Consider the following 13122-nt stretch of genomic DNA (forward strand, 5'->3'; position numbering starts at 1 on the left):
TTTTGTTTGTTTGTTTGTTTGTTTGTTTTTAAATTAAATTCAGAACACAAATCCTGAAGTGTGGCAGTGAAGATGCAAGCTGCAGAGTCCCAGACATGCCAGGAGCACGTTCTTTCTCAATACACAGAGTGTTGAACTCCGTCCCACTTGCAAGGGAGTCTTTACCCAGTCCACGAGCCTGCTTTCACTGAAGCTGAAGCTTATGTCTGGGTCTGGAATTACACATATCTCTGGAAGCAGCTTTGGCACATCCATTTCAGGACCACAGAAATGCATAATATTGGTGGTCTTTCCACATTGTTGCTAATGCATATTTTGGGAGCTGTGATTCCGTGTGAAACAGTTTTGCTCAGAATAATGGATGCCACTGAATTTTAAGTGTGCCTGCTGTTTGACTGTAGAGAATAATAGTAGCAGAATGCCCTGCAGGGCCTGGTTTGACGTTCTCCTCACTTAATTGAAAAGGCTGTGAGAATATTCTCCAGAATGTTCTCCCTCAGTTTCCAGCAATTTGTGCCTCAGGGGCTTCATACCAGCATTTTGACACTAGTAAAAACATTAGAGATGTCTTCACTCTTTGAAGAATAAATATTACTTCAGTCACATTCGTTTTATGAATTGTGTTATTTGCCATAACAGCATTTGGAATCACAACAGGTTTCAGCCATGTGGGATCCTGGCAACAGTTTGGCACCAGTGTATGTATTTTACTCTGATCTATTCTAGTTAGCACTGTGAAGGAAGATCCACATATTTGACCATATGCCTTGAGGGTTTAAAATGTGGAGTTCAGTAAGCTGAGAAGGGAGAAGGCAAAGCCAGGCACTATTTATGTGTTTGATTTGAGCAACTTTCTCTAGAGTTGTTTGCAGGTCCTAGATATCTTTATCAGTTCTCTTGACAAATGACAGGATGTTGTAGGAATGGTAGGTGGCCTTCTAGAGGTCAAGATAACAACCTGCCTGCTATTTACTTCTCTTCATCCTTTTCTGACAGGAAAAAGCCTGCTAAAAACACTCCATATGTATTCATGGTGTGTGCTGTGACCTTGAGAAGTCACATAGTCCAACCTCCTGCTCAGAGGAGGGTCGATGTTGAGTTCAGATCAGGTTACTCAGGGTTTTGTCAAATCAGATCTGGAAAAATCACAAAATGGGAGATCCTCTAGCCTCTCTCTGTAGCCTATTCCAGTGCTTGCCTCTTCTCACTGTGAAAAGACTTTTCCTTGTGTTAAGTTGGAACCTTCCATATTTTATAGTATTGGATTCTGGAGTGCCAGGTGTATCTGAAACTATTTCAGCATGTTTTTCCCCTGGAAAAATTCCCCTCCTGGATGCTGCTGCTGTGGCCTGTAGTTCAATCCATGGTCCTCACTGCTATGTCTTTCCCAAGGTGTTGCAGTGCCCGAGTTCAGTTTTTTGGGAAAACTGCTTCCTCTTTTGCCAGCTGAGACCTAGAAATCCCCAGCCACTGTGCACGGGGTATAAGCAGTTAACAAGTGACTCTTCACTTAAGTTCACTTATGAGTTTAAGCAAGGATGCTCTAGGTTGGAACAGGTGGAAAGCAAAGTATCCTTGTTGACTTCTGCTCAGCTGAAAGAAAAAATTTGGATAGCAAAGAACACTTTAAAATATATTCACTTATGAGCTAAACAGAAGAAAATAATAATTTGAAACTATAAGCATGTTATTGTTATCTCAGTTATTTTAGAACTTGAAAATGAATGATTTTTGGGTAGCATGTGGTCTTCTCCAGCATCTGAACATCCTGGACTATAGATTCACCAGATTCCCTGGTGTTTCCTTTCCTTTGCTGAGGCTTCTAGGCCCTCGTCTCTTGTGCCTGCAGTGTTTTGATAGTGTGAGTCCTGTGACCCTTGATCATAAAAATGAAAGCACAAGACATCTCAAACTACCTTGCAGCATTGCAGAGCCTGAGGCAGGTACAGTGTGATGTGAACTGTCTTCAGAGGGATTAAGAATGCCTAAATATTTAGGACAAATTTGTATATTCATGCAATTATGAAATCTTGGAATATTAATGTTTGTCTCATTTAGCAGTTTAAGTGGTAAAATTTTGGGTTTGGATTTGTTTCCAGTCAGTGTAACTCAGGCATAGCTGTGTGCTTCAATTTACAAAAAGAGTAATTTGTATTTAGAACAGTAAATAGAGGACCAATTGGTGGGCTATTTCTAAAAGGCATGGGTTTCTTAGTATGGTGTTCAAGGTTTAATTAGCTTTCCTAAGATGACAGAATTTAAAAAAAAAATAAAACCAAAAGAATAGCAATTAAGTTTCCTAAAGCCATCTCAGGTGTGTTTCAGAATTGTTGATGGGTTAGTGCTGTGTTTTCTGTGTGCACATTATTTAATCATAATTTATGCCCCAAAGCTTGTGCAACTCAGACGATGCACCAGGGACGTGCAGTGTCACTTGGGCAAAAGGATCAGGATGACAGGGAGTTAAATGCAGAGAGTAGGCATATAGAATAAATATCCTTTTGGATCTTCTCCCAAACAGCATGTGGACTGCTGGTTTAATGGAGTGTGGCCCAAAGGGCAAGATCAGAATTTGGATGGGGTTGAGTTTGGTGCTTCAGCAGTTGTTTGGAGCAGTAGCTGTGCACAGAACAGTGGTAGAATTGGCCTGTAGGCTCTGATCCAAGCACATCTTTCTGCCTTTCTTTTTCAGAGCAGCATTTGTAGCTGATCTAATATATGGATGGTTTTTTCTTCAGTTAATCAATGCCTGGTGAAATGGTATAATCTAATCCAAACAAAACTTCCTGTTGCCAGTGCCCGCTCTGGTGGTTGAGCAGCCAAAGTTTTCCCTCTGGATGCTTTTCTGCCTCTTTCCAGAAATAGTTTAACGTTGTGGCCTAACACAAACCAGCACATAATGCAAATGCTTTTAGAATTAATGGCAACTTGTTTGGTTTTGAGACAGGAGTGTGTTTTGTTTCAGGAACCGGGATTACCAAAGTTGGAGAATTGAGCAAAATACTTTAAATATGCTTTAATTTCAAATGTGCTCTATTCTTATACGATTTCAGCTTTGAAACAGCTTTGGGACGGCTTCATCCGTTGGTTATATTTACACCCTCAAAGTGCATATAAATATTAGAATAATATCCAAAACAAACTGTCAAGACAAAGCTATTAAGAAGCCTCCAGCAGGGGAGGATTTTGTTGTACTGTGCTAAATAACAGAAATGGCTCTTTGTCTCCTCTGAATATTTATAGAGACCAATGTTTCCAAAGTTACCCACATGAGCCATAATTTCTCTGTGCTTTTTAGTAACCTTTACCAATCCAAGTTGGATGTTGTTGCAAAGGATATGATTAGTAGGAACTGTCTCCTGTGCAGTTCTAAGCAGACAAATATAAGCAGGTAGAAAAGCAGTTGAAATATGCACATGTATGCAATGATTTTGCTGTGTTTCTTTTGCTGTGTTAATCTAGCTTTCTCTGCTGGAATCCAAAGTAACTATTGCTGCTAAAATCTATTCCTCAGGAACTGCCTTAGTTCAAGTTTCTTCAGTGTAACTTTTTTCCTCTGCTTCCCTTAGTGCCCAACAAAGAAGCAGTCAGGTTAACAAAAGTGCAGTGGGAAATCAGGTAGGCACCTAACAGAGAATGGATAATGGCATGTGCAAGTTAACCCAAGCTGTTTGGTTTTCTTGGCTGTATTTTCCTGTTGTGTGTCATTTACCATTTCTGCTTCAAACATACATAAAACTCGTCATCATCGCCTTGTTTTGCTGAACTTTTCAGAGCCACCTGACTCCCATTGTTACCATCATTTAATGTTTAGAATTTCTGCTCCTGCTTGCACTGCTGGTTAGTGCCTCCCCTCCCATGGCGTTCAGTGCGTTGAATCTCTCATGTTGCACGTCGGTGTGTTTTGTTATTAACTGCAAACTTGTGACTTTCAGAATCCAAAATGCTGGTGAGTACTTGCTTGTGTGTGCTTTGTCATAGTGTTTTTCTACTTCTCATGTGTTCTCAGCTTAACAGCAGTGAAGGGCAATTCAGCAAGCAAAAGTGGATTTGCCTTTCCCTCTGCTGAAACCTTCACGAAGGTGTTGACTATGTACCATAGGCCTTTCTCGAAGTAAACAAAGAATAACTGGTTGATGGCCTCAGATTAATTAGCATTTTCACTGAGATTCATTAGTTGTTTGTTTCTTTTTGTCACATAAGAATATGAGATTGATTCTGCAAGATTTTTGGGGCTCCTGAGCTTCGCTTCTTTCTTTGCTTTTATGTGGACCAGGAACTCTCAGAACTTTGCAGGATCAGTCCTCTTCTTAATATGAGATAAAAATAATAAAAATACTACAACCTTGGAGAGTTTATGCTCACTTTGAGGGTTTTGCAAAGTCTTAAACAGAGAAAAAAAAACCATTATGGAACTAGTACATACTTTAGAAGGAAATAAAAAATTCTAGTAAAAATAAGACAATGAAATTTTCTATAAATAATTACCAGTACTGAACATCTTCCTGATGTTTTCACACGCAGTTTGATCAAACAGTACTCAGGAGGAGAAAGGTCAACATTTTCAAATGTGACCACTGAGTTTAGATCCCTCAGGTCATAAACCCGAGGTTTCAGAAAATCTCCTATTCTGCTGCTCTCATAGGACAAGAGTTGTTGGCATTTTCTGAAAATTTAGTTATCTTTTTGGGGATAGAAATTCAATCTCTTCCTCCCACCAAGAAATTGCTAGTTATTTTTGAGACATTGCTTAAAATAATCCAATAACTTCTTGGATGGAATGGTCCCCTACAGCCTGACCAGCATGAGTGGCATTTTTGATGTAATATATGGTTTGGATTAAAATGAAAAAGAACCCTGGAAGGTCTAAACACTGAAATGGCTTCAAAGACGAGTCTCTCCCCTCTGAGGAGAGATTTCCTCCTTATCTAGCTGTGCCGGAACATGTGTCAAACACAACAACTGTCATCACTTTGGAGTGTCCCATAAAAGGAAAATTGACCAATTATCTGACTCTTCAAAAATACACAAATAAAATGAATGATTTTTTAATTAAGTGAATGTTTTCTCTCTAAAGAAGTGGAGGAAAAGCTTGGCGTTTTAAATTCGATGTTGAGACTTGATTAATTCTGGTATAAAGGACTTTGCTGAACCTTTTATTTTAGAGATAATAAACAGATGTTTGTAAGTTAATTGTTTGGAGTTGAAAAGAATGAGAAAATGTTTCTGAAATAAAACTTCATTTTTGCAATTTGCTATTTCAGGGAACCAATCTACCGCCTTCAAGGCAAATTGTACGAGCTAAGTTCTGTAAGCTTTATTGTTGCTTTTTCATTTAGCTTCTCAGAGGGCAAAGTTTGTCTCTAACTCATTGGTTTGTTGAATACTTGCTACTAAACTATTTAATGTTAAGCTGTCTTGTCTGTAACACTTTCTCAACAAAGTATAATTGCAGTTCATCACTTAACTGCTTCTAACCTGCTGGTACAAGTCTAAACTAGTATAACTTAAAATGTTGTAGAAAACTTTGCGTAGAATTAATATTTTTATAATTTACTGAGTTCCTCAAACTAAAATGACTAATTGGTGTTATATTTTATTATGTAACTGGAAAGCAGTTTTTATCTGATATAAGTGCCTCTATTCATAGTGGACCTCTTTTTGAATGGTGGGCAAATAAGTTTCTGGTAACCAAAAGGAAACATTAGCTCCTGTGTAAATGAACATGCTGTTTATGGGTACAGGTACTGTTCTTGTGTTTTGTTTATGCCAAGGAATTACTTCTGATAGAAAAAGTGAGTTCTGTGAAAGAAAATATTTAAAGCTGTTTTAGCATTCTTTTCAGAGCACCAGGAGGATCAATATATCATGGACAAATTCTTTTCTAACCCTTCCACCTCATGAGTAAATAAATACTTGAATGTCTTTAATATTACTAATTAGAATTAATTGTCTAAACTGCAGTTAATTTTATAACAAGTTACTCCTGGTTCAGTGATAGGTGCAAGAAATAAATCTCTGTATTGTGTGCAGTCTTTGGCAATATCTGTGATGAAAACATACACTTTTCCAGTTTTGTTGCCACATCAACGAATTATATTAGTTATAATTTTAAACTAAACATGGAAAAAGTACTAGGCAGCACTGACTCTAACAGCAGTTGAATTGAATCCCTTGGGAGATTAAGATCACTACGTTTTCCCAAAATAGTGGGATGCTCATTTGCAATCTGTTGCTTTTCTTTTTAGTAGCTGCTTTGAACTGGAATGATGCAGATAACTATTAACTGTTTCTGTGTATCTTGGAAATAAGATGAGGACAGCAATACCTCATTTTTGGACGATAATGCCAATTCCTCTTAACATGTTTTTGCTCCTCTTTCCTCTGCTACTAATTTATTCTCTCACACTTAATCTTTGGCCTTTTTCTGTTTGTTTTTTCTTTGCTACCGCCTGAGGCTTTGACCTGACTCCACAAAGTTTCTTTTTAAGCCACAGGTTAGTCTGTCTTCTAATTTGCTTGAAGTAATCAGTGTAATGCTTGGTTTCACACAGCACACTAGCAAGGTCTGGCTCCTGAAAGCTGACCCACTCCTAACTGTGTATGTTGTGTGCTGAGATTTGTTTTGGTGACTAAATTTTGATATTTAAATCTCCCCTTCATGATAAAGTTTTGAAGATGAAGGTGTCATTGCTCCATGTGCTGAATTGATACTCTGTGTGTGAGAATGCAAGACACTCAAATTATAGAACATTATATGTTATTTATATGAAATTCTGTTTTGAGATTTACTTCAGTGGCAAAACCTGCTGCTGTGCTTGAAGTAGCCCCTGTAATTGGAGAAGAGGCTTAATGTCGACTGTTTCAAGTCACTGTCCAAGTGATTTGGAGATTTGGGTCTGAAGGCTTTGTTTGACCTGCCTCTTCTGCAGTGTTACACCAGCAACCTGGTTCACTTGTTCTGGACACAGGTAGCATTCAGACCCCGTTGGTTGGCCTGAACTATAGTGCTAATAAGTAACTTTTCCCCTAGTAACCCCTTTTTTATGTTTTTTTTTTCTTTTAATCCTGCTTTGTAGCATACTTTGCTGCTTCTTCTCTTCAGATATACTTAAATCCTGTTATCTTGCATGATCCAGGAAAAAAATGTTTATGGAATTTTTTTAAGCAACCAGATGGAAATGGAACCCTGTGCTGTGGTCAGTGGAGGTGGTCATGAAAAATCATGACAAGGCTGTTGTCTTAAGAAATGTCAGTATTTCTGTAAAAGAAGTGGTGCCTATAGGCTAACACATTCAAGAATGTTTCAAAATTTAGCATCATGAATCATACTGCTTTTGAATTTTCATTTATCAACACTAGAGGAGTGTTGCCGTTCTACATGACTACTTATTTTTTGGGTTAAGATTCCTTCATGTTTGACTTATTCATCTCAATCTTTGTTTAACTATATTTGGAAGCATGTTTAAATTTTTCACCACTGAGTGCTTTGCTTCACTAAGATCTAAATTTTTCTTTAAAGCAGACCTGTTTTTAGGACTTTAGCCACTGTCATTATTTTTAAGTTATGTAATATACTGTGCAGTGTTTTGTAGGGAAGCAATGTCACAAGCTCTTGGTTGTGTTCAGTATCAGAACAGACCTGAGTTTATGCTCTGACATTTGGCAAATTACAGTGAAATACTGTATTAGGTTTCCCCTCTAATATGTAAAGTGAGATAATCTTCATAATTGAACTCAAAGAACCAATAGCTTATAAGGGTACTTCACAGAGTAGTTTTTCCAATTTTTATTCTCTCAATGTACTTACTATTTGCTAACATGTGTTGTTATGACAGTGATTGGAAGACAGAGTAGTACTGGGAGTTGTGTTCTGTGTTCAGAATTATTTCAATGGAGTTAAGCAATACAACTTTAATAGAGTTATATTAACAAGTGCTGCTGCTGGAATGTTGTGGGAGAAGCCAGTCTCATGATTTTCACACTTGTATTTCTGTCTGCCCAGACAATTTCACTTATCTCACTTATCTTGCAATCATTCCTCAAATACTTCTTTAGAGAATCAGAAAGTGTTCCATTCCTTTAAATATATTTCTCTTACAAATACCTCATTTGATTCAATGCAACGAAGAAGTCATGCAGCAATTCATAAAATGTGCTTATTGTGTCAAATCTTGCTTTCCTGTTTGTCTGTGAAGTCCTGGAGAGTAAAAACAACAAATATGATTTGGGTTTTGTGCAGCTGAACTATGAGAAAATTATTTCCTTCTGGCTTGTTCATATAAATTTGTAGCCTCTAAGTTTCATTTTTCAGACACCCAGATTAGGTATCAGGATCCTGAAGGAAGGAACTGTCATCTCTTGTTCATCCTGTGCATGGAGTCCAACTACCGGTCAGAATATTGTCTTCATGAGCTTCTGGCAATGCCCATATTTTTCACCTTCCTGAACTCATGTCACTAATATCCGGTTTGCACGGAGTGACATTTAGAAATACGATAGAAAATATTGAAATGTCTCTCTTAGATATAAACCAACCAGCAAATGAACTTGTGAAAATAATGAAACACGATGCTTTCATTTTTTAAGCTGAAGTACTATAAAACATTCCTAACACTACAGTTTTAAAAAACCCCAAACCAATACCATAGAGGTTTTTTAAAATTCAAAAGCATCTTTGAAAAGCATATCTGCTTATTGCCCATGGAAGAACACTTATTTCTAAAATATAGCTTATTTTTTTGAGGAATTGGCTGGAGTCTAAGGTTTGATTCAACTTCTCTGGAAAGTAGAACTGTGTTGCTCAATCTCACTTTGTCTTGAATTTACTCCTTGATCCAACATCTCCCTCCCCTTTATCTCTGACACTGGTGCTGAGTATTTTGTAAGTGTAGCTCTTTGTAGTTAACAGAATGTACCTGGGAAACAGGAAGAATTCTGTGAAAAGAACATGAGGATTAGCATACTAAGCTCATCTTCTCCCTTTGGTGTCCCCTGGAACAGGTTCTTAGTGGTTTAGATAGTTGTTGGCTGTCATAGTGCCCAGAATATTTTAGAGAACACAGGGTCCTGTGTTTTCCCAGAGGAGTATAGATAAAGAGGTCTAGAAATTTGCACGTATGAAAAACACATACCCAGGATATTGCTGTAGGTTGGTGTCCTGCTCTTCGTGCAGTGTTGTGTGGGAATGACAGCTGGATCTAATCCTCAGCACACAGGATTTTTGAGGAAACAACTGGCAAATTCCTTCCTTTACGAGACAGTGACCAATGTTTGTATTAGCAAGTCAGCTTGTTTCTGTCCACAAAGAGTGATGGTTCTGCATCTATGGGGAGATGTGCTGGACTGGAGTGTCACAGTCTTCTGGAGCTCTGCAATGTAATGTAGTTCCTACATTAGAAGTATTAAAAATTTCATTATACTTCTTAAGTGGCTTGCATAGTTCAGATTTAAAAACCTTGACTTAGTTTGTTCCAAGACCTCTACCACAAGTGTGTTCTTGTCAAATGGAGAAAATTTGACTCTTATTAACATGTTTAGGGTCTTATTAACATTACAGACGCTACGGTCACGGTGATGGAAAGGCCTGGATGGAATAAGCAGAGAATGTTACTTCCCTTTCCTTTGAAGTGCTCATCATGGATAAGGTTTTTGAACCAGCTACTCAGGTGTGTCTTACTGGTTTGCTTCTAGAAACCACCTCTTTATCCTCACTGACATCTCTCTTCAAATTTTTTACCCTCTCTGAGATGTGTCTCTTAACTAGTTTTCAGTGGTGTGCTGCCCCAGCTGTCTGTGTTCCTGTGTGTGGATATGAGCTTTACATGGAGCAACACTGCATTTTCAATTGCAGACAATGTGGTTCAACAGCTTCCCCTCTCTTACCCTCTGATTTCAGTTTCTTTGTAGTCTGGGAATACCCACCTTTGCACATGTGCTGTGAAGTATTTAGTCTGCTGTACAAATACAGCTCACCTTGCTGCAGAGCTAAGTTCAAGTGAATGGAAAGCCTTAATTTCCTTCCTTTTCCTACAAATCTGTTCCCTTTGCATTTGTGTGGTTCAGTGCAGAAAAAGAAAATAGAATTAGTTTTGTTCCACAACTTGTTCTGTGGCAGCTGCCTGAAGGCCAGTACGCTGGTTATATATACATGTTGCTGTTTCCTGTTAAAAGTTTACTTCAATAAACATCGTAAAATAAAATAAGGATTTGATGGGTAATCAAGTTCTTATCAGTATGTTTCCCTTAACTTGCACTCAGACAAACATTCCATCTTTTTGTACTCACTAATGCCCCTCTCCACATAGTGGTTTTTTTTTCCCAGTGAACATGAATATTAAAAATACCAACCAACTTTTGTAGAAACCTTTGCAGAATAGGCTGTTCCATCCAATCTGCTTGTGCTGTAGCCTTGAGTCTCTTTACAGGAGTTATGTCCAGTTCTCTTATTGCTTACTGAGGCTTCAGAACCAAATCAGTGCTTTCTTAGGTATTTTCTTACAGACTGAAAACCTGTTAACTGTTTCTGGATCTTCAGGGCTTTTCTTACACTGCTGACCTGGTTGGTAGTAAGTGGGAAAACATGATCATCCTATTTGAAATGAAATGGATACTCTTGGATTATGTGCATTTCCAATACAAGTTCCTGCTTTTCGGGAACTTCTGATCTCTTCTTTGGTTTAGTTATCAGATTTAACTTAGTCCCTTGCTCTGTGCAAAACCAAAGCTGTTTTTTTCAGGGAGCTTACATGAACATACATGGTGAGTGGGAGTGAATTCTAATTCAGAAACTTTCAGAGATGACAAGGAATAGATGGTGATGAGCCATGTTCTGTGGTGAGTTGTTGATAGCAGTTACTGGTCTTGTAAAGCCCTGTGAGAGGAATGTCAGTCTTGAATATTTCTTTAAATACAACAGGAAACTCCTTTTTGACCAGACAAGTTGGTGCCTGTGGGACTTGTTGAGAGGATTCTGAAGGGCTTCTCTGGGCACTTTTTTCTCTCTCAGTACTTCATAGGCAAGTGAAGGGTGTTGCTGTGCAGAGAAACAGAATGGCTGAGGTCTCCTGCATCTGTGTGACTGGGGGGTTCTGTTGTCTTGTTCAGAGTATTATAGGAAGGAATGTTTACTTTCTCATATTTGCATTGGAAAACAAATGTTCCAATAAAATGAAAAGTTTCTATCTGATCTGTTAATGAGTTTTCAGGATTATTCTCTTTTCTTCACCTCTGGACTTCTCATTCCTCTTAGGTTTTCTTTTGTCCCTTTTTCTCTGTCTGTGATTTAGCCTCCTGCCCTTAGTATTCATAGGCATGTTGTTCCCATCTTGTATTTCATCTTTGGCTTGTATCTATTTTAAAAAGTTCTGCTTTACCCATCTTCTCCCCCGATTTTTATTGCTGCCTTAGGCTTTTTCTTCCTCTTTTTTTTTTTTCTCTTCTACCTTAGGAGAAGAAAATATCTCTCACGTGCCTCTCCTTACCCCTTCCTACCTTAATTTTAAATTAACTGTAGAACTCTCCACTTTGTCACTCGATACAACCCGTTTTGAAACTTCCCAGTGTGTGGCAGAAGCCACTCACTTTGCCATTGTCTAGGTGCTTTTCCTTGTATCCAACTTTACAAATGACCTTAGCAATTAGACTAGAACAGGATGGTCAGATATAAAGTTGTATGGACTTTTACAATGTGTTGTTGTACAACAAATAAATACCTTCAAGTTTACGTGATCCTTTAACATGCTCATACTTGCTTTAAGTACAACATTCTGATAGTTAGGCTTCTCCCTTTCTCCAGCCTTTTGACTGAAAACATATTCATTTTATTACTTTCTTTTTGAATGATAGGAACGTGTAAAAACCCTTGAATTTGCCAGAGACTGAAAAAATGCACCTGTTTATGTTTTATTTAGCAAGTCTTTATTTAAAAGAATAAATGCAGCAACAGAGTTATGTCAAGTGAGTAATGATCTAAACTTGTGCCTGACTGCACCTTTGCATAGGTCATTCGGAAAGGCTGGCTGACCATCAACAATATTGGCATCATGAAGGGAGGATCCAAGGAATACTGGTTCGTTCTAACTGCGGAAAGCTTGTCCTGGTATAAAGACGATGAGGTAAGGAACGAAGAACTTTATACTACTGGGGAAAAGAAAAGTACTAATTCAGTCTTCTGATACCAGCTTGAAATATTAAATCAGCTTGTACAGCCTTGAACTGAAAGATTGTTGTAAGGTTTTAGCTGTGTTTTTTGAATTTCTATTTTGATTCATGAAGAATGCTGAGTGTCTAAGACTTCTGTTGAAATGCTGATAACAAGGAAAGGGTGTTGTGGGGGGTGTTTTTGTTTGTTTGTTGTTTTCCTTTTTTCCTCTCTTCCTGTGATTTCCACGCATTGCTCTAAAAAAGAAAAAAAGGGAAAAAACCCAGGCTGTTCTGAAATGTTGTGGATATTTTCCTGTGCCTGTTTGGGCTGCTCTTACACATCTACTGTAAGTTGATCATAAATAGTCTGGGTAGAGTTACTTTTAAAAGTAACTACAGCAGTTGGTTTAATGATAACAATTCTTCGTCCTCATATTCTGAGATGGTGAAAAGCCTGTCTACAGAGTTCTGTAGCTGTTGGTATGGATTTTCAGATTTGACAAAAAGTGTGCTTTTGTGGATGATCAGTAAATCTGAGGTGAGTAATATGGGAACTGGAAAAAGCATTTCTCTGGTGAAAAGGACATCAAGGTTGCTCACTATATTGAATATACCAGTAGGAAGCTTGTTAGTTCTGTTTCATTACTTTTTCAACAATGTTTGTAATGATGTGCTCTATCCAAAACTCCAGCAGTATTTTGAAGGTTAAAATAGGATTATTATGTGCACTGTCAGATGTATGGTAAGGCCTTTGTGGGCTATTTTAAGGTTTGTATTGGTGTTTGTAGAAAAACTGGGTTCTGAATTTTTTTGAAGTTAAGTATTTCCAGCAAAAATTTAGTGATTTAGTTCATTGGATGAAAGAGGCACAGGTAAAGAGAAAGTTTGAAATGAGCTGTAAAACATCACTCAATCTTTCCATCTTAATCTAGATAATAATCACAAGACTGGCTGATCCCAGCAAAACAGAGAGCTGGT

General features: G+C 37.9%; 1 protein-coding gene across 11 annotated transcripts in view; it reads left to right on the forward strand.

Moving 5' to 3' along the window:
• DNM3 (dynamin 3) overlaps positions 1 to 13122 on the forward strand; it is a 169806-nt gene that overhangs the window by 38850 nt on the left and 117834 nt on the right. For 7 of the 11 annotated variants that reach the window (XR_003916052.1, XM_029962280.1, XM_029962282.1 and 4 more), the window contains exons 13-15: positions 3570 to 3618; positions 5265 to 5294; positions 12003 to 12116. Coding sequence is in view for 10 of the 11 variants with exons in the window: in XM_029962280.1 (XP_029818140.1) it covers positions 3570 to 3618; positions 5265 to 5294; positions 12003 to 12116 (193 nt within the window). In the remaining variant the exon portion in view is untranslated. Of the gene's footprint in view, positions 1 to 3569; positions 3619 to 5264; positions 5295 to 6479; positions 6498 to 12002; positions 12117 to 13122 lie in introns of all 11 variants that reach the window. The other 4 variants (XM_029962279.1, XM_029962281.1, XM_029962277.1 and 1 more) reach the window with 3 other exon arrangements.

Source organism: Manacus vitellinus, unplaced genomic scaffold (assembly GCF_001715985.3).
Source record: "Manacus vitellinus isolate BGI_N305 unplaced genomic scaffold, ASM171598v3 scaffold_44_pilon, whole genome shotgun sequence".
In the NCBI taxonomy this organism is placed as follows: Eukaryota; Metazoa; Chordata; class Aves; order Passeriformes; family Pipridae; genus Manacus; species Manacus vitellinus.